This window comes from Myotis nattereri (assembly GCF_964212035.1).
Source record: "Myotis nattereri genome assembly, chromosome: 1".
NCBI lineage: Eukaryota > Metazoa > Chordata > Mammalia > Chiroptera > Vespertilionidae > Myotis > Myotis nattereri.
In genome coordinates this window covers 31728722-31749982 of record NC_138075.1, presented here as the reverse complement: position 1 = coordinate 31749982, position 21261 = coordinate 31728722, and the positions used below count along the sequence as shown (strand labels likewise).

Below are 21261 nucleotides of genomic sequence, written 5' to 3'. Positions count from 1 at the left end.
CTGAAACGTGCCTCATCCTTATGATCCATACACCTGCCCGCTCCTGCCTCCTGCCCAGGGCTAACCCCTCCCCCAGGTCCCAGGTCCAGCCAGTCCTTTCATTTCATTGGCCCAGGGCTCTGCTTGTACCTGCATCTCTAGTCTCTGCCTTTATTTTTGCCATCAGCATATTCCAGGCAATTATTACTGCCTCTGTAGGCTTTGGGAGTAACCTTCTCCTTGGGCGACAGCCCCTCCAGCCCTTTTTCCTAATACGTCTTACGCAGTACTGATGGCTTTTCATAAAACCATCAACAATCTGCAGTGAACTTTCATGACTCTGAATATCTACTGAATAAAATGCAAACTTTCTTAGCCTGGCATTCCAGACTTTTCATGATCCCGACATACCTTTCAATTTTTACCTTTAGTTAAAAGTTTAACCAGGCCAGCTAAGCCACGCTTTACCTGTAGCCCTTGGTTCATACCTTTTTAATGGCAGTGACTGCTTTTAGTACAAGGAACTGAAAAGTAACATTTTTGTTAGGAACTGTTGGATGCTTTATGCTATGTGTCATTGTTTAATCATCACAAGCATGAGTGAGGTAGACTGTATTCCCATTTTAAAAATGAAGTAAATGAGACTCAGTGTCCAGGTTAACTTGTCCAAGATCATACATCTTATAAGTAGCGCAGTTAAGCTTGGTTGATGACAATGCCCATACTCTTTCCACCACATTATGTTAATTATTTGTGTAGGTGCCATTTTCCCATTTTGCATCCTCGGTTAACCTAATAAGTGAAAGTGCTGGATTCATTTAAAATGTGATACACATGATCACACTTCCTTTGAGAAAGACTGTATCAATTTTATTCCTACCCAGAGTGCTCGGAAGTGCTTCTTTCCTGTCCCTGGGCTGAAAATGAATTTATTTTTTTTTTAAATCCTCACTCGAGGATATTTTCCATTGATTTTTTTAGAGAGAGTGGAAGAGAGTGGGAAAGACAGAGTGAGAAACATCAATGTGAGAGAGACACACTGATTGGTTGCCTCCCAAACGTGCCCCATCCAGGGCCAGGGATTGATCGTGCACCGCAGTGTGTGCCCTTGACCGGAATGGTACCTGGGACCCTCAGTCCTCGGGCCAACACTCTGTCCACTGAGCAGAACTGGCTCAGGCAATAATGAATATTTTTAATCTTGGCCAAACTTAGCTAGTAGTTTAAATTAAATTTATATTTTAGGAGCCTTGAATATCTCTTTAGGTGCTTATAGGCTTTTATGTTATTTTGTGAATTGTTTATTCATGGCGTTTGACTGGTTTTCTATGGAGGGGCTGATGTTTTTCATTATTGATTTACCAGAGTTATTAATATATGAAGGATATTAACACTTTATAACATATTAATATATGAAGGATACTACCCAATCTATTATTTCTCTTTAAACATAGATTGTGGGACACATTATTTTTGTTGTTAATACTTACATTCTTTTCCTTTATTGCCACGCTTTAAAACTCCTTCCCTACTCTTAACATTAGAAAAAGATTCACTCATATTTTCTTCAAGAATTTTTATGGTATAACTTTTACATTAAATATTAGAATTCATTGTTCAGAGTGAGACAGGATCTAGTTAATATATTTCATGAAATGCCTGGGTAGTTCTTCCCAAGTTTAAAAATACATCTTTTCTCCCATTAGTCGAAATGTGGCCTTTATCACCTAATCTCCTTTCATTTCAAGTCTCATAATAATCCACTGAAGTGCCTACTTCTCTGGATTCCATATGTGCTCCTCATAAACCAGAGAGCGTTGGAGAACTGAGGTCTTTCCAATAAAGACAAACCTGAGGAAGGTGATTGCTTTCCTAATGAACAAACTTTTCTCCTGAGTGCACCTGACTTCTCCGGACATTTTTGCAAGCGGGCGATTTGTCGAATGAGCAGGTGCGGGAAGAGTGGCTTGCGTGGCCACAGAACAGGACCTTTTCCGGACCTCTGGTGCTTTTCTTCACAGGAGGCAGCTGAGAAAATCAGCACGTGTGATAGTTCCGCGGCACAAGTTCTTGCAGCAGGCTCACTAAACCCTGAGCAAGGCCCGGCGTTTTCCCCGAGCCCCCACCAAACGGAAGGGGTAAGTCCCTGTTGGTCACAAGCCAGCTGCTCAGGTAGCCGAGCACCTCGCGATGACAAGCTTCTGTGTTTGGCGATACTCTCTGCGTGTGTTGTCAAGCCGGAGAACTGGAAGGTTTGCCATCAGATGTTCACATGGGAAGTGAGCATGACACTCGCTCACCCTTTGTCAGGGTAAACTAGCCTCTCCACTAACAGCCACTTCTTTCTTCTGTAGACATTCCTTATGGGGGCCGTGAAAGTGGACAAGAGCTAATATTGATTAACAACTGCCCATTACATAAGAGGCATTTATATTTGCTGATTAATCCTCAGATTAAAAGGTAGATTAATACCTACCATAAGTTTACAAATGAGGAAATCAAAATTTAGGGATTAAAAGTACGTCTGGGAGGTGGAGAATAAGGAATCAAACCCAGAATATCCCATTGGCTTTCCTAATTTGCATATTTAGTTCTGACAGATGTGAAACCAAGGTAGGGTTGGCCTCACTAAATAAAACACCACCTCCCTGCCCCAGCAGCGTGTCTAGTATCTGTGCAAGCGCAGTTAGGTATTGCGCATTAGCCAGGCAATTTTGCATTTTATGAAGTGTGTGTGTGTGTGTGTGTGTGTGTGTGTGTGTGTATGGAACGGGGAGACATGCATATGATTTTTAGAATTGACTGTAAAGGAGTAAGTAATAAATTTAAAGGGTTGGTACTCAGGCATGAAATATGCATAGCTGCAGCCAAAAAAAAGAGCTTATATTTTAACCCAGCGGTTCTCAACCTGTGGGTCACGACCCCTTTGGAGGTCGAACGACCCTTTCACAGGGGTCGCCTAAAACCATCCTGCATATCAGATATTTACATTACGATTCATAACAGTAGCAAAATTACAGTTATGAAAAAAAATTACAGTTATGAAGTAGCAACAAAAATAATTTTATGGTTGGGGTCACAACATGAGGAACTGTATTTTAAAGGGCCAGAAGGTTGAGAACCACTGTTTTAACCGGATGCTGTTACTTAGATTAGTGATGTGTTGTTGCAGAAATCAAGCCGTATGACCTTCACTGAGAGGCTAACTGGGATACCAGAGGGTGGGGCTGAATTATGTCCAGAATGTGGACGTGTAGGCTCTAAGGCATAATGAAAGCAGGGATTGAATCCTGGTTCTACTTACTAGTTGGGTGACCGTTGGCAATTTCTGTGACCCGTCTGACCCTCAGTTGCCTCCTCTGTACATTGGGAATAGTAGGGACTTGTGGTGTGCCATGCTGAGGCGCATCACACGGAGCACGGTCGCCTGGCTCATCATAATCCAATGAAGGATTAGATATGATTAATTTACAGCAATGCTATAGAGATGATGTGACTATCACATGAAATACTCATGATAATACTTTTTACTCCCCCAAGATGTATAAGCATAAAACATTCATTTAAATCTCTGCTTTTAGAGTCTGGGGCTGTCATTTAGCAGGGGCGCTACTGATGTTGAGCAGGAGTGCTATTGTGGGAAAATCTGTGGGCTCAGACTTAAGAGATCACAGAGCTGTGTGACCTTGGGCAAGCACCTGACCTGTGGGCCTGAGCTCCTCAGAAGCAACGTGCTGAAACAGAAGGTGTGTGAACTGACCAAACATTAAACGCACTCACGCTCCTTTGACTATAAAAAGAGGCGGATGAAGCGATTGCTGGCAGGTTCCCCAGGGCACCTTCAGCTATTGACGCTCTATGGTTGCAAATATTCTTTTTCTCTTCCATTTACCTTTGTATTTTTTTTTTCAGGTTCAAATAACTAGCAAATAAAGCCCAGATTAGTTATTGAGCTTCCTGTTTCCTCATGAATTCAGTGCATTAGTGAGAAAGCAAAGGAAATAAATCTTGTCTTTTTAAAAATCTGTGTGGCATAGGATGAACGCTCAAATAACATTTTTAAATAATTAAGGAAGGTCCATTTGTTACACAATATTAACAAAATGTTAATTTTAGCAGATTGTTATCTCTGGTAACAAAAAGAGGATCCCAAAATCTTTACCAGTAAGACGAAAGCAATATTTAAACGCCAGAAAACAATCAGATGACTAGAAATTGATGTCTGGCAGTAAAATCACACTACTGTTGTTGTTTTTTTAAATGAGAATTAAGAAAGAAATATAAAACAGGCCAAACCATGAATAGAGCTGACTGTGTATGAACTGCAGGGAAAACAAGGGGAACACTTCTAAATTAAGAAGGTGATTCTTGCTCTGGCCAGTGTTGTGTTAAGTGGTTAGAGCAGCCGTCCGGCCTGTTGGAAATGAATAAAACTAAAAAAAAAAAAAGACCGTACCCTTTTATGTAATGATGTTTACTTTGAATTTATATTAGTTCACACAAACACTCCATCCATGCTTTTGTTCCGGCCCTCCGGTCCAGTTTAAGAACCCATTGTGGCCCTTGAGTCAAAAAGTTTGCCCACCCCTGGGTTAGAGCATCAGCCCGCACACCAAAGGGTCGCAGGTTCAATTCCTGGTCAAAGGCGTATACATGGGTTGTAGGTTTGATCCCTGGCCCCTGTTGGGGCTACGTGAGAGGCAACAAATTGATGTGTCTCCCTCACATCAATGTTTCTCTCTTCTCTCTCTTTCTCTCTCTACCTCACACCCCTCCTTTCAACTCTCTCTAAAAATCAATGGAAAAAATATCTTTGGGTGAGAATTTAAAAAAATCAAAACTTTGTATTTCATCCTAAACATAATAAGATAGGTATTAACCAATAATTTTGTAGAACAAAACACAAATCCTTAGTCTTACAGAAATTTTACTAGAAGGATTAATATACTCTTTGAATATTCTGGCAAAGGATGTGGGAAGCAAATATCTTTCTGTATCAGATCATCTTTTACCTCCAAATTGAAAATATCTGTTATAGAATTATTAGAATTTTTCATCTGTTATCTACCAGTAGAAGAAATTTTTCTACTGGATCAGTAAGTAACCTTGTTGTTTCAGTATGAAAAGAACACATCACACTTTTTTTATATTCAACTATAAGCATCTGGTCCTTAACTCAATAATATTTGAGTATTTAGAACATGAAAGTTAGTTTTAGGGATTCTCTCTGAAGAGTAGGAGAAAAGTTTCCAGGTTACCTCACTGAAGCTCATGACTAGACTCAAGCTATGTTTAATACAAGTATAAATGAGTAATGGCACGTATGTTGGGGGTGGAGGGAGCTACACTATTTTACAATCTAGTGAACTACCTGAGAAGACGTTAAGAGTGTGTGTATGTTTCCTTGTTCCCCTCCGGTGGGTACAGATCTCCTTGTTGTTTGAACAGAGCGCACAGCAATGCAAGCGTTGCTCAATCGTGTGTCACGCAACTGTAAACACCGGCCAGTTCGCTGGAGTGGTTCAGACACACACCCACACGCACACCCTCTCACGACACTCACCTGTCTCCCGGGGCCTGTGTCGCATGCACTGGGAGCCTGTTTGCGTCCTCTGTGCCTGGGAACACTGTACCTGTGTACCTGCCGATCGGCTGCTTGGAGACCTGGGCGCCGGGTCACGTGATTGTTGCTATGAGTGTGGAGGTGCAGTTTTCTTTTCTTTCTTCTGCTCTCATGCGCGTGTGTATATAGATATAGATAAATTTTTAAAATTTTTTTATTCTCTTAACTGGGGAAATGCTGCAAGTCCACAGGTCTTTGCAAGCCCAAGTCTGAAAACTTTGGACTCCTGACTTTTCACTGCTGGATTATCTGTGGATTTATCTTAGGGTGCCACACCTCCTATCAAGGCTGCGGCCCTGGGCTTTTCTCTCGAGCAAGGAGCTTTGCATTCCCCGGCGGAGAACCCTAGACCCGAGCCTGCTGAGGTCCTCCATGTCTGCAAGACCCAGGTGGCCGAGCTGGAGCTGTGGCTGCACGAAGCCAACGTGGCATTCGAGCCGGAAACATTAAACGCAGACATGCAGCAGGTGGTGGAACAGCAGCTGGTAGGGTGCCAGGTAAGGCTGATGGGTTGGAGTTGAGGGCTTGCCTCCTCCCCAATCACCTCGTGTCTTTGCCAGTTTCTCTTAAAGCGACAGTGTGTTTCTTTCTGTTACTCTGACCACTGCATTTATCTTGGCCTCAACTTTCTGTTCTCAGGGCAACTATTTGAAATGATTCATGTGAACAGAGTATTTGGGGGGACAGTGGTAGTGGAAGAGAGCACAGAACCCAGAGTCCACATTTTTAAAAAAGATATATATTTTATTGATTTTTTACAGAGAGGAAGGGAGAGGGATAGAGAGCCAGAAACATCAATGAGAAACATTGATCAGCTGCCTCCTGCATGCCCCCCACTGGGGACGTGCCCGCAACCAAGGTACATGCCCTTGACCAGAATCGAACCCGGGACCCTTGAGTCTGCAGGCTGACGCTCTATCCACTGAGCCAAGCCGGTCTGGCAAGAGTCCACATTTTTGAGGAAGTGAACTTGTCACCTCATGTTCTTCATATGCAGGTCATCTCTTAGGACTTTGCCAGGATTAAATGAGATCAGGTATAGAAACCAGTGTCTGGTGTAGAAAGGATATAAAAAGTGTTTAATAAATGCTGTCCTTTTTATTCGGATTAGTAAGTTCTTTGAAATTTCATTCATCAGAAATGAAACTGAAAATCCTGATTCGCAAGGTTGCAGATCCAGCAGAAAAGGGCTTTGCTGCCCTTCGTTATGACCACTCCTGCTGCTCCCGGGAGGGGCAGGGGTATACACCTCCTTGCCTGTAGTCACTTGAGTAACATTTGCAGGCTCAGCCTGAAGGTGGGGAATCCCTGTCTGTATCCCTCCCGGGAGGGGCTACAATGATGATTTCGCAGCAGCATAATTGAGTACGCCTCTCCCAATGGTGCTTAGACCAGCCTTGGACCGACGTCTCTGCCTGATTGGCTCATTTGTCTATCGTGGTCGTCCCCAAGGATCAGGACATCCTCTCAGAGGACCCCCCTATTACCTGCCCAGTCACAGGGAGCTTGTCCAACTCAGCCTGTGAGGGGTAGCCCACCCCAGGTCCAAGTCAAACATGCCTCTCCTTTCATTCAGGCCCACAGTCTTACAATATCCAGTGCCTGCCTAGCGCCCCCACCCCCGCCCCCAGCAGCAGGCTGGCCTCCTTCCCTGGACAGCTAAGCACCTCTGACCCTAAATGTCAGCTCTGAGGGGTGGGTTCACTCAAATACTGTCCCAGCCGCCTGGCTTGGCTGCCGAGGCATGGGAGTCTGACTTGATCTCAGCCAAAAGTCCAGAAGCCATGGGGCCTGGGAGTCTGGAAAAGACAGTGGCCTTTCAAATGCTGAGTACCAGCCACGTGAGGCCATCCAGGGTCAATTTGCCAATTGATTGTCCTGCTGCCTGGGTGGACCCCATACCGATTGATTTCTTGATCATCACCCAATTCCCTGCTTGGATCGCTTGTGGGTTCAAGGATTTGGGGGCTGCTCAAGGAAAAGACACCACCACAAGGAGGCGGTAGTACACAAGGCGCGTTATTTGGGCAGGATCTTGGTGGACTGGGAAGTCCCCCAGAGCAGGAAACCTCAGAGGCATGGATGGGGTGGGGCCGCCACCCGGCAGGGGAAGAGGACCAGGAAACTCCCGGTGGATGGGGAACCCGGAGGAGTCTTGTGTGTCTAGGTAATGTCTGCGAACCCTGAAGGGCAGCAGAGGCTGGGGTCTCGAGTTTGTCTTAACCATGGCTAGCCGGTGTCGGGTCCAGTTTTGAGTTGGGGGCCAGTGGGATTTGAGCTAAGGGTCCTGGCCTGCTATGAATAATTAAACCTAGGGGCCATCTTTGGCTTATTTACATAACACCCTGGCCCATATAATTAATACTGAAACATAAAAAGCCTTTCGTGTGGTCTGTAAAAAGGCTAAGTTCTCAGTGTGAAAATGTCCAAAGGACACGTGCAAACAGATTAGTCGGGAAAAATTATAGTCGGTAATTTGAGAAGGAATGTTCAGCCTTGATTATTTAAAAATGTGAATCAAAACAGCTATTGTCTTGTTCCTACATTACATTGGCAAAAATTATATCATCCCAGGAAACCCTGGAGAAATGGCTCCACTAACGTCTGATAATTTTGTCTGTTGGTTCAGTGTTCAGGGAAGGTCAGCTGTCAGCATAAATAATGTTCATCATCTCTGACCTAATACTTTTTGACCATTACTTTACGTTTATCCTCTGAAAATAACCCAAAAAAAGGATAAAAATGTTTATGACAATATTAATTACGAAAGTGAAGAACTGGAAATAGCTTAAAAGCTTAACAGTAATCCTATTGTTAAGTGAATCATGGGTTATCAACATATTAAAAAGTATATTTAAAGTAGCTAAGTGGAAAAACCACGCACAGAATTCTAGTACACTTTGTTTACAGCCACTCGGACATCTATGAGTTCATATTATTTCAGCTTAGAAGAGTCTATACAGGCTACAAGGAGTTGGCTTGCATGGAGGGATTATAAGGCATATGATTTGAAAATTTGTTTTAAGGCTAGTTTTTCCTTACATTTCTCTCAAAGAACTGACCTCATTCTTAGTCACGCACTGAGTTCTCAGCACAGGTGATCACAGTGCTGGACTGCGGGTCTGAATGTGCCTGCCACACTCTGTGCCCAGCGCCTGCTGCACGGTGTGCCCAGCCAGTTGGTATGACTGTTTGGGCTCCTGAGCCCCGGGGCAGGGCAAACCTGATCTGTCGAAGAGGAATACAGTGACGGTGACTTACTGGGAAACTTACTTCATTCCTCTATTTTTAGATCCGTGTGTAAGTTGGCCAGTTCTATCAATGACTTAGTGTTTGAGGTTTCCTCTGTGGCCTTCTTCTGGTATTTTGGAAACTTATTTGGCTTGGGAAAGAAAAGGAAAAAGAGCAAGGGAAAGAATTTTCAAAGAGTTTCGTGGAATTCTTTTTTTAAATTACTACTCAGCACTTGCATTGCAACAGGAAAAGCTTAGAAAGGTGGGAAAAAATAATAGTCGTCACAGACAATGTATCAAGCACTGGCCAAAGTGCAGGGATTTAAACCTAGTTCATCAAAGTGACCCCAGGAGGTAAGTTCTGTTAATAATCCCATTTTACAGATGAGTACAGGCATGCTCATGCAAAGTGAGGTGCCTTGAGTTTACCCGGCTACCAAGTGGCAGGGCTGGAATATGAAACCGGGTAGTCTAGTTCCAGTCCAGTGTCTGTGTTCTTAACCACTGTGCTATGCCGGATACATTCAGCTGTGTTTTCTAAAGTGATTATAGAATCACTTACTTTAAAGAATGACAGCTGCAATTTGGGTTGCTTTGGTTGCACCCCTATTGAAAAACACAGGCATTATGTGCAAGTCCTCCCCTCCCCCAGACACACACACCCAAGGTCCCTTCCAACCTGTGTTTCTGGCACTTCTTATATACATTTAGGGAGAGAGAGTGAATCTAACTTATATGGGAATATAACACTGGTTTAAGACCAAAACTATGAATCATTAGATGATGTTATTTCCTAGACGATGCTCACAGAGATCGAGCACAAGGTGGCCTCTCTGTTGGAGCACTGCAAAGACCAGAGCTTGGGCGACCATGGAGCCATTCAGCAGGAGGCCGAAGCACTGGCTTTGAAACTAAAAACTGTGAAGTGCAATTTGGAAAAAGTCCAGCTGGTGCTTCAGGAGAAGTACAGCGAGGACCAGGTAAGACGTGGCTGTGCACAGACATGTGTGCAGATGTGTGGTTATGGTAGACCCATCAGGAACGAACTCTGGGTGGAGACGCTGACGCAAGTACAGAGGCTAAGTAAGAGTCGCGCCTCTTCAGACTGCAAAGGACCGTTGCACTGCCTTTTGTTATTGGTTTCATTTTGCTGTGCAGTTTTCCTATCCAGGGGGTTAGTGATGGCATTGGTTTGGTTTGGGTTGGTTTGACTGGGTTGATCTTGCTGGCAATGAGGTCTGGTGTAAGCCTTCCTCATAAAGGAAGGACACATTTCAAAGAAATTTTGTGACTCCAATGGACTGGAAAACAACAGTTTTATAGATAAGATTAAAAGTTGACATCAGAAACAACCCATTTCTAGGGTACTTTTGTTATTCATTTACAAATATTTGCATGTACTGATCACAGTATCATATAGCTAAAGTGTTCTTGTGACTTAAAAGTGCCCCGTGTTTATAATGCAAATGTACAAAATGGGATAGGATCTTATTATGTAAGATTTGCATCTGTACTTACGAGATAGTTGTTCTTACTTGGAGGACTTTTATTCACAGAAATAAGATGAGCTGCAGGTAGACAAGTCATATGGTTCCCCTTTCATCCTAATATATTCCTTTTTTTAAAAAAATTACTTTTGTTGTAGACTTAGGGACATTTTAATTTATAAGTATAATACTATTTCTCTTTTTTACTTTATTTTACTTTCTTCTTAAGGAAAAAAATAGAGGTCCTGACTTTTATTTTATTTATTTATTTAATTATTGTTGAAAGTGTGACATATGTCCCCCTTTTCCCCTCATTGTCCTCTCTCAGCCCACCCCCGTCCCCCAGCCCACCTTCACACACCCCCCCCCATTGTCTGTGTCCATTGGTTATGCTTATATGCATACAAGTTCTTTGGTTGATCTCTTACCACCCACCACCACCACCACCATCCTCCCCTGCCTTCCCTCTGAGGTTTGATACTCTGTTCAATGCATCTATGTCTCTGGATCTATTTGTGTCCTGGCTTTTAATAATTGATTGGATGAAGGAAGTTGAAGAAATGATAAGATGGCCTCTTCATCAGGTGTAGTGGTTTTTGAAGTTGTTAGGAAATACGTACATTAAGTCCTAGTATATATTTATAATAAATGCAGTCATTTACTTCATTTATTTTTTTTAAATATATTTTATTGATTTTTTACAGAGAGGAAGGGAGAGGGATAGAGCGTTAGAAACATCGATGAGAAAGAAACATCGATCAGCTGCCTCCTGCACACCCCCCACTGGGGATGTGCCCGCAACCAAGGTACATGCCCTTGACCGGAATCGAACCTGGGACCTTCCAGTCCGCAGGCCGACGCTCTATCCACTGAGCCAAACCGGTCAGGGCCATTTACTTCATTTAAAATGTTTCCGTTATGTAGTCTCATTATCTGAATTGAAATAAAGTGGGTCCTCTTTTTAAGTCGTCTGCAATTATAAAATCTTTTGCAGCATTCCACCATTCTAAAGAAACCTTCGGAGCATCAAAAAGTCCTCCAACCAGATAACCTTTCTGAATTGGAATCTGTTGTCATGGAAAGGCCGCAATTCGGCAGACAAAAAGATTTCCCGCAGCAGCAGGTAATGTGCGCCCCTAACAGTTGTAAGGACAAGAATACTCTCTGGAATTTCCCCTTGAACTAAATACCGAACTGCCTGTGGAGCGTTTTCTTGGGTGACTGAGTGGGAAGTGTGATGTGCGGTGTTCCTGTGTGTGCAGCAGCGCTGAGTTGTTCTTTTTAACATGTTTGTTTTATTAAGAGAGAGGAAGGAAGAGAGAGAGACAGAGAGAAACATCGATTTGTTCCGCTTACTTATGCATTCATTGGTTGCTTCTTGTATGTGCCCTGACCGGGGATCCAACCTGCAACCTTGGCGCATCAGGGTGATGCTGTAACCACCTGAGCTACCCGGCCAGGGCAGCAACTCCTGGGTTCTGAGCGTGTGCTGTGTCATCAGCTGTGCTTTTGTCTTCCGCAGCTGGGGACACACTGATGTTGGTCCTTTATTAACTTGCATCTTATATCTAAGTAAGTGTATATCTTTAGGATGAACTGACCTGTCACTGCAACACCTCTCTCCCTATTTTAAAATGTGTTTGGGTATTTTCGGTGATTTTCTGTATGCGCTACATATGTAAACAACACTTGGTTGTTGTGCAGAATATTTTTAAATAGGCTGTTTGAAAAGTGAAAGTTGATGAGCATACACAAGCAAAGAAAGAAAAATAGTAAATAATGATTTAGGACGTGGCTCAAAATCAGATGATCTGAGCAGAAGAAACCCGTGGATAGTCATTGAAAACCTTGATTGATTGGACCATTTGAATCTTGTTCAATTATAGGTTCTGGAGTTGAAACCAATGGAACAGAAAGATTTAGTCAAATTCATAGAATTGAATGCTAAGACTATGTGGCCCGAGCATTGCCGGCATGATAACGCTGCAACTCAGAAATCACCCGTGAGGTAAAGTATTTTTAAAGCGTTGGCTATCCAGTAGTGTGGTGGGAGAATTACGAGTGTTTCTTATAAAATGTTGTTTGAAGGTAATAAAACTTCTTTGTGTTGATTGTTCTTTGCACCTTTTGTTTTTCTTGAAAGCGGTGAGGCACCTAGCCCTGAAAATGATGCTCCAGACTCGGTCTTGTCACACCAGGACCTCAGTGGGGATAAGTGGCGATATTTGCATCAGGAGCTCTCCTCAGAAATACGGCAGCCTCTGCCCCCGCTCGTGGAGCCCCAGGTCAGTGTGTTTCTGCGCACAGTGTGATTAAGCATGCTTGTCTCAGAAAGTCCAACAGCGTTCGTTAAATACACAGGCATGTCCTGCATCATGTCGCAGTTTACTTTCAGAGAGCAAGGATGCCAAGTGGGTTTCTCACTTGGCTGACCCCTTCCCACCCTCCTGGAAATCGGCCTTACGTAAGTGCCCTCCCCTCCCCTTGGTGCTTCTGTAGCCCTGGGCTTCCCTGATCACAGTCTCACTATGCTGGGGCCTGTTTATTGTCGGTATCCCCATCAGATGGTGGGAGAAGGAAGTCCGTGTCTGCCTGGCTCACATCTGAATGCCTGGCCGGCACCTAGAACACCATAAAATCTCGGCCTGTATATTGAATGGATAAAGTGTGGACGAAAAGGGCCCACATACTAACCTTGACAAGCTCAGGGGAGGCCAGCACAGAGGGTCCTACAAACTCAGAGACCGAAACTATTTAAGATAAACATAAAAATTCCTAACTAAAAGCAGATCGTGGCGGGCAGTCATGTCCTAGGCCTGTAGCTTCCTTGACAAAGTTCCATCTTTTCCTTAAGTGAGCTGTTCATGTCTCTTTGTGTCTAAGATAAGATACCTTTGGGACCTCAGTCTCCTTTTCCAGACCCCTCAGAGCACGGCCTTCCCCCAGAGCCCCAGACCACAGGGCCCCCCACTGTTGTCTTGTTCCCCCCATACCATCTCCACGTGCTATACATGTTCATTGTTAACTATCCTATACCCAGCAAGGCAAAAGAAATGTGTGACTCCCTGTTCTACTCTTTATCCAGTCTCAGAGATTTCCCCACTTGCTTTCTCTGGCTTCCCTAATCTACCACCAAGGAATTTCACATAACCCACCCCTTACATCTCCTCCTTTAATCCTCATGTATAAGATAAGCTGTGAAGCTGCCATTCTCTGGAGCGTTTTCTCAATCTAGTGAGATTGGGCCTCCCGATAATTGTCAGTTTGGCTCAAATAAACTCATAAATTTTTTCTACAGGTTTCTTACGTCTACAAAAGGAGTGAATAATATAGTAGGAACTACTTTTTTAAAAAAAAGATACATTCATTTCTTTTTAAAAAATGAATGAGTATCATTCATTCATCTAAAGATTATCTGGAATCTGCAGTGTGCTGGCGCCGGTGCCAACGGTACCTGTCAGTTGGTATTGCCTCCAACGTACCTTACGTTGCCATTACTGGTGTTATTCATCCTGTGCCAACTACTGCTTGGTTTCTCTCCAACGGGGAGCCCACGAGCAGGATTGGAACTGGTGCTCACAAGCAGGCAAGCTTCTGCCTTCAGCATCGCACTCAAACTGCCTGGGCAAAGGCTACCAGTGACTTCCCAGTTCCCCGCCTGGTGGGAATGTGGCAGTTCTCTTCTGCAGAGAACCTCATTTGACCAATTAAAGTTGAATCACACTGATGGGTGGGGCTTTAGTTGTGGCTTCTCCTGTGAGACACAGGGGGGACAGGAATATCGTTCTCTTCCCGAGAGTAGAACTCCATCACTAGTCTTGCCCCAAACGGAGCCCTGTCACCCACCCTGTTTCCCCGTAGGCCAGTTCTCCCCTTTGAGAAAGACATTGACTCTGAGTCACTCACCCTTCTGAAGTCACAGCTCATTTTTAATACTTACCTAGCTTTTCAATAACAAAATCAAGATGCGGATCTGTCCCTGAGGTGACTATTTTATTCTAAGAATTGTCTATATTCCAGGAGTTTACTGATAAGCGGGAAGAGAAGTAGCTAACCTGGTCACATGGGTAGCAGTGCTAATAAATTGAAAGATTAGTGGTTTTACTCTATTTTTCAAATTGTGGTTTGTTTTCCTATCTAAATGGACTCTCAAGTGTCTAAATGGACTCTCAAGTGTCTAAGTAAAGCCTGTCATGACTTTTCCAACTATCCAAAATATTTAAAATTTAATTATTTTTTTCTTATAAGAAGGTAACTTGGAAGATAGCATGCTAATGCTAAGGCATTTTTGCTGCTTTACATTAACATCAGCAAGATCTCAAATTGTCTCTAATAGCATTTCCCCTTTTAAAAATAGGTTACCACAGAAATGAGTATTCTACCCAGTGTGAGTGTATATAACTTTAGATACCCGACAGCTGAAGAACTGAAAACCTATACCACCCAACTTGAAGACCTGCGTCAGGAAGCAAACAGTCTTCAGACACAGGTAACAGCTGCGTGTTACATGTGATATTGTAAACCGGTCATATTTCCCTTGTAGACAAATAATAGAACACATAATGGAATGTGTGTTAGAATTGCAAGCAGAATTTGACTCTCATGCCAGCTTTGTTGCATTTAGTGGTGGCTGCCTAGAGCACCAAGTGCAGAGACTTCTAAACCTGAGCCGGGTCTCAGCAGGACCCAGGATCGTGATTAATTAGTACTGTCTGTGTGATGCTCTGGGCGAGGAGGGAGAGGGGGAGGACTGGCATGGTTTCCAGGCTTGAGTAAGCTTAATCCTGGGTAATGTAGATATCCATCAGGGAAGATGGAAACAGAGCCCAAATTGGGGTGATTACCAGCTTCAGCATGCTCCTAAATCACTTGTAATGGTAAAAAAATTCAAGGTGATCTTTGGCAAAGAAAAAGAGGTGGTACCAGCAGCTTGTGCTAAAACAGACCTGTGGCTCTTAAACACACCAGGGCATGATTGCACAACGTTAGAGGGCCTCCTCCCAGGAGTTGTACACCTAAGGGTGGCCTTAATTCTTATAATCAGCCCATAAATGACACCCCTAGCTCCCTTGGTTCACAGTCCATCTGTCTCTCTTTTATTAAAATATATTTTTATTGATTTCAGAGAGAAAGAGAGAGAGAGAGAGAGAGAGAGAGAGAGAGAGAGAGAGAGAGAAACATCAATGATCAACTGCTTCCTGCACACCCCCTACTAGGTATTAAGCCCACAACCTGGGCCTGGGCCCTGACTGGGAATCGAACCGTGAACTCCTGGTTCATAGGTCGATGCTCAACCACTGAGTCACACTACCTGGGCCATCTCTCTTTTTTTAATTGAGATAAAACCCTATATATTAAAAGGGTAATATGCAAATTGACCCCAATGGCAGAACAACCAGTCGCTATGACATGCACTGACCACCAGGGGCCAGATGCTCAATGCAGGAGCTGCCCCCTGGTGGTCAGTGTGCTCCCACAGGGGGAGCTCCACTCAGCCACAAGCTGGGCTGACTGTTGCAAGTGCAGCAGTGGTGGCAGGAGCCTCTCCCGCCTCTTCGGCAGTACTAAGGATGTCTGACTGATGGCTTAGGCCTGATCCCCTGGGGAGTGGGCCTAAGCCGGCAGTCGGACATCCCGTGAGGGCTCTCGGACTAAGAGAGGGTGTAGGCAGGGCTGAGGGACCTCCCCTGCCCCAAGTGCACAAATTTTGGTGCATCGGGCCTCTAGTTGACATATAATGTTACATTAGTTTCAGGTATACAATATAATGATTCACTATTTGTATATATTTCAAAATGCTGACCACAATAAGTCTAGTTAGCATCCATCACCACACATAGTTACACATTTTTTCCTTGTGATGAGAACTTTTAAGATCTACTTTCTTAGCAACTTTCATATGCATAATACAGCATTGTTAACTACAATCACCATACTATACCATCCTTAGCGTTAAGATATCATACCTCTTTCTAATCAGCCCCTTCAACTTTCCTGACTTCTTTTCCTTCCCCAGGCCATACTTGATTTCCCTTACATGCTTTCTCCTACATTAAAATGTGGGGGGTGGGAGCAGGGGGTAAGGGGAAATATGATTTCTCTGGGACCACACTTCCACCTGGATGGCCCCACTAACCAAGTCCTTCATCTTGTGATTAACCTTCTAATTCCTTTCAATAGTCAACTCTCTACCTAACACTTAATTTCTTAACCTTGGTTCTCTCAGAGTTAACATCTTAACTTTATTTATTTATTCTGTTACCTCATTCACATAACCAGGGGTCGGCAAACTCATTCATTAGTCAACAGAGCCAAATATCAACAGTACGATTGAAATTTCTTTTGAGAGCTAAATTTTTTAAACTTAAACTATACAGGTAGGTACATTGTTATTAACTTAATTAGGGTACTCCCAATTAAGGCTTAGGAAGAGCCACACTCAAGGGGCCAAAGAGCTGCATGTGGCTCGCGAGCTGCAGTTTGCCGACCACTGATGTAAACCGTAGGCTATAATGGGAACCAGGGGAAACGTAGGCAGAGGATGAAGAATCCTGAGTGTTATTTTTTCTTTTCTCCTCTTGATTCAGGAAAACGTGACAGAAGAAACCTACGTACATTTGGATAAGCAGCTATTCGAACTCTTTCTGGCCCTCAGTCAGTGCCTGGGCAGCGTGGAGGAGCTGCTGCAGACACCTGGGCTCTGCAGAGAGGATGTTGGTGCCCAGCAGGTGTTCTATGAGGTAGGGAACTTCCAGACGCCCATGTGTTGGCCATTGCCGCAGTCAACCCACGAGGTAAGCCGGAGCTGCAGCCCCTTGCACTTGGGGTTCACTCACTGTGTCTTCCTGCCTCTCCACTTTGCAGACACTGGCTCTCGAGCTGAAAAAACTGTACTTAGCTCTGAGTGACAAGAAGAAGGATCTTTTGAAAGCTATGACTTGGCCTGGAAGGACCACCAACTTGTTCCCTGAATGTTTTGAAAGCCTGCAAGTTTACCTGGAGCACACGCAGGCTGCCGCTGCGTCCAGGAGCAAGTCCCTGAAAGCCGGCCTCGACTATAATCGCAGTTACCAGGTACGGGCCTCGGCACTCAGCCCGCGTCGGCACTATTTTAGGTTATAGCATGGACCCCCAACTCCCATTAATTCCTAGTCCTGGTGGTGGTCGTGAATAGGAATTGCTAAGGAAAGCGGCGAGGCTGTCTTTCTATGAAGGTCTTTTATTTCTGCTGCTCATGGTTGGAGACCATTCAAAAGCCAGGAACTTTCCAAAGTCTTGGGTATGACGTTTTATTGAGTTAACGTACTGTTTCTTTCCTGTATTGCACTCAGCCACTCAGTGAGTGTTGTGTGAAAGGACTTCTCAGTAAGAGGGAGCCAAGAAAGTTTCTGAGCAAAGAAATGACAGTTCGTGTATGTTTCAGGTAGACCCACCTGGCAGTTGTCTAATGTGGACTGGAGGAGAGATTTGAGGCAGGTGATTGGTTAGGAAGTTACTAAAATTGTCTAATGAAAAAAAAAAAAGAAACACCAGCACCACTTATGAAGGAGTTTTACCCATAAAATCAACCCTGAATCTAATAAAGCCTCTAGAATTTAAGTAAAAGACGCAAGGGAAGAAGAACGTGTTAGATGTCACCGTGAGTGTAGTCAGCCTAGTCCAGACATTGGGAAGCTGCACAGATTAAATAAAATCCAAGAAACAGGAGAGAGAGATGGGTGGGGAGCCTGCCAATTACAGGACACTTGAGACACCTGTGATCCATTGCAACCTATTGGGCATCATGTAGATCCCAATTCAAAAAAAAAAAAAAAAATGATTGGCAGTTAGAGAAATGTGAACCCTGTCTAGACTGTTAATAATACTAAGGAATGATTATTATTGATTAGTGGGATTTTTAAAGGAAGGAACCTTTATCTTTTAGAGGTACATACTGACACATCTACTGGTGAAATACTATAATATCTGGGATTTGCCTCAAAATAATCTGAGGGGAGGGGTTAGGTAGAGTCAAAAGAGCGCCAGGGAGATAGATACAGTCATTGTTAATGTGGGATCATGGTGACGCAAAACTTAAAGGACAACTAAATTCTTTAAAAAAAGGAATCGAAAGGCCTGAGGGAAATTCTCACTGTTTCTTGCATTTATCTTTTTGTACAGAATGAAATAAAGCGATTATATGATCAACTGATTAAGAATAAAACATCTTTACAACAGTCTTTGAATGAAATTAGTGGCCAGAGTATTGATGAACAGCTTCAGGTAATCAAGTCAGAATCATTCCGACTGACCTCACCTCGGGCCAGAGTCTTGTGTCTGAGCTGTGCTTCTGAGCCACTTCCCTCAGTGAGCCGTGGCCAGGCTTAAGTAAATAAAAATGAAAATACTTATGCGGACTTGGGAAGCTTCTCATAATAGTCCTTTATGGAGTGTAAATCAAAACAACAGGCCATTGTCACCTGTCAACTGGGCAAAATGTTAAGTGTGTGCAGTGTTGGGAAATGCACCCTCGCCCTGTTGGTAGGAGTGCTGTTGGGGATCCTTGGCTGGACTGTATTAGAATTTTCAGTGTACATGCCCTTCCATCCAGAAGCAGTTCCATTTGGCTCATTAATTCAGCAAGTATTAACTGAGGACCTACTGTGTTCAGGCACTGCTCTGGGTGCCGGAATGCATTTATCTGAAGGAAATAAGTGCATAAAGGTAAGCGTGTATGTAAACATTCAAGGATGGACCAAGCGGCACTGCTTGAGTCAAAACCTCTAAATAGCCCACAAGCCCGTGAAGAGCAGACTGTGCAGCCTTACAAAGGCAAACCACGCGTCTGTTTAAAGGAGCCAGGCACATTTGTACTGATCTGAGGACATGCTGAGGATCTGATAAGTGAGTTGTGCAAACAGCAGAACAGAATGATGTGTGCAGCTTGGTGCGTTTAAGGACGGGCACTTGTACCCCTACGGTCCGTGCGTTAGAAACAAGCTGAACTGTGGATCTTTGGGGAGGCCTGGAGGGGAGGGAGGGAAAGCGGGACTTCACTTTCCCTTAACTCTTTCCTGTTGAAGTTTTTAATAAATGCGTGTGCTTCTCTAGCTTACTTTAAATGTTTTCTTTTTTGCATTGTCTCTTTAGAAAGCAGATGCCTATACCGCAGAGCTGCGGAACTCTGAGAGCCGAGTAGCAAAACTCAGGGCCGAGGGAGAGAAGCTTCACCTACCTTATGCTCTTCTCCAGGAGGTTTACAAACTAGAGGTGTGTCCGAGCAGAAAACATCCACGCAGTGAATTGCTAGGATTATTTATAAGGATTGTTTACTAGGATTATTTATAAGGATTATTTATAAGATTTTTTTTTCTCCCACCAAGGGAGTTCAGATTTGTGGTTCGTTTGGTTATTTTCATGGTTGGATGAAATGTTTGGGCCCCCCTGCTCTTCCTTTTCAGGATGTTCTGGACAGTATGTGGGGTATGCTGAGAGCCAGGTACGCGGAACTCGGCAGCCCTTGGGTCACTGAGAACCAGCAGGACGCTTTGTTGCGAGGCGTGGAGGAGCTGGTGGCCATCGGGAAGGAAAAGCTTGCTCGTGACCACTTAGCACAAACCACAAGCCGAGGTGCCTTACAGGCTCAGATACAGAATCACAAGGTGAGACATGCGGGCAGAGCGCCGGTTCACAGACGCGGTTTTTCTGAGTGGGAACCGCACGCATCCATTTTCTTCTGTGGGGAAATAGGTATCGTTCCTTTGTTCTTTTAGCAAGCAGCCATTGGAAGGCTCGTTGCGTACCAGGAGCCCTGCTAACCTCCAAGAATATGGTGTGAATGAAGCAGATGCAGCTCCTTGGATTTGTGGAGCTTTCCATTGATTGAGAAGACAATTTATTAAGGAGCCATGCAGACAGATTTAACATTAAAATTGGGATACATGCCTTGAGAGCATTTAATAGAGGAAATTTAACTCAGGAGATTAGACAAGGCTTCCTGGGAACTGAAATCTAAATAAACATTATTTGAACATATAAATGTATATTAAGTGTGATGCTACAGCACACCAGTGATTTTCAACCAGTGGTGAAGCGTGCAGCATGTGACTACTCAGTCAGGGGCACCGACCTCTTTTCCCTTGGATTGTGATCGTCAAATAACAAATGACAACAGCCAACACAATAGCTGTCTGGGTGTGAATGAATCAAAATTATATATATATAAATATATTTATTTTGGGGGGGGTCAGACTGGCAAAAAACATATTTTTTGGTGTGCTGCAGAATTTTAGCAATAGTTATGTGTGCAATGAGATGAAAAAGGTTGAAAATTGCTGCAATACACCCATTCGTTTTCCATTCATTTCATTAAACAAAACCTCACCAACCAGAAACATGCAGTGATTTAAATACTGGTAATAAGACTGTGTAAGACATTCCTACCTTCAACAAGCTTCAGTCAAGGCCTTCGATAAGTAGACCTTAGTCTAAGAAATTCAACGGTAAAGATGTATAAAAGGATGGAAGGGAAGAGGAGAAAATAATGTCAGTTGATGGGCCCTGTGCTGTATGAACCCTCCATGTGTCCTTCACAAGGAATGGGAGAAGGGATTCACGTAGAGGCTCCTCCAGACGATCAGAGAGGACAGCTGATGTAGCCAGAGAGGGACCACGTGAGGGGAAGCTTTCCCCTTTCAAGGCTCTGAAAGGGCCCTTCTGGGAGCTGTTAGGTACCAGGATCCCCAAAGATCCCGTCAGCAACTTCCCTTTATGTAGCCATTTGACTGAGTAGAAGTTAAGAGTCAAGTTTAGGAACCCCAGCTGTTGACTCTGTGGGCTCCCTGAGCTAACACAGCTATCCATACAACTTATTGTCTTGAAATTAATCAGCCACGGTATCACCTACCTTCTTGTAAAGTTCCTTAAACCTTAGAATAACTGATTTAGGCAGATCTGGCTG

The 21261-nt window shown here is 43.8% G+C and overlaps 1 protein-coding gene across 1 annotated transcript in view; it reads left to right on the top strand.

Moving 5' to 3' along the window:
• The window catches only part of SYNE2 (spectrin repeat containing nuclear envelope protein 2), a 310564-nt gene that overhangs the window by 208545 nt on the left and 80758 nt on the right, over positions 1 to 21261 (top strand). Inside the window, exons 65-76 of the mRNA XM_081090284.1 lie at positions 2001 to 2117; positions 5869 to 6099; positions 9633 to 9815; positions 11317 to 11445; positions 12209 to 12330; positions 12466 to 12607; positions 14680 to 14811; positions 16910 to 17062; positions 17187 to 17396; positions 18483 to 18584; positions 19452 to 19571; positions 19763 to 19963. Of these exons, the coding sequence (XP_080946410.1) occupies positions 2001 to 2117; positions 5869 to 6099; positions 9633 to 9815; positions 11317 to 11445; positions 12209 to 12330; positions 12466 to 12607; positions 14680 to 14811; positions 16910 to 17062; positions 17187 to 17396; positions 18483 to 18584; positions 19452 to 19571; positions 19763 to 19963 (1842 nt within the window). The remainder of the gene's footprint in view (positions 1 to 2000; positions 2118 to 5868; positions 6100 to 9632; positions 9816 to 11316; positions 11446 to 12208; positions 12331 to 12465; positions 12608 to 14679; positions 14812 to 16909; positions 17063 to 17186; positions 17397 to 18482; positions 18585 to 19451; positions 19572 to 19762; positions 19964 to 21261) is intronic.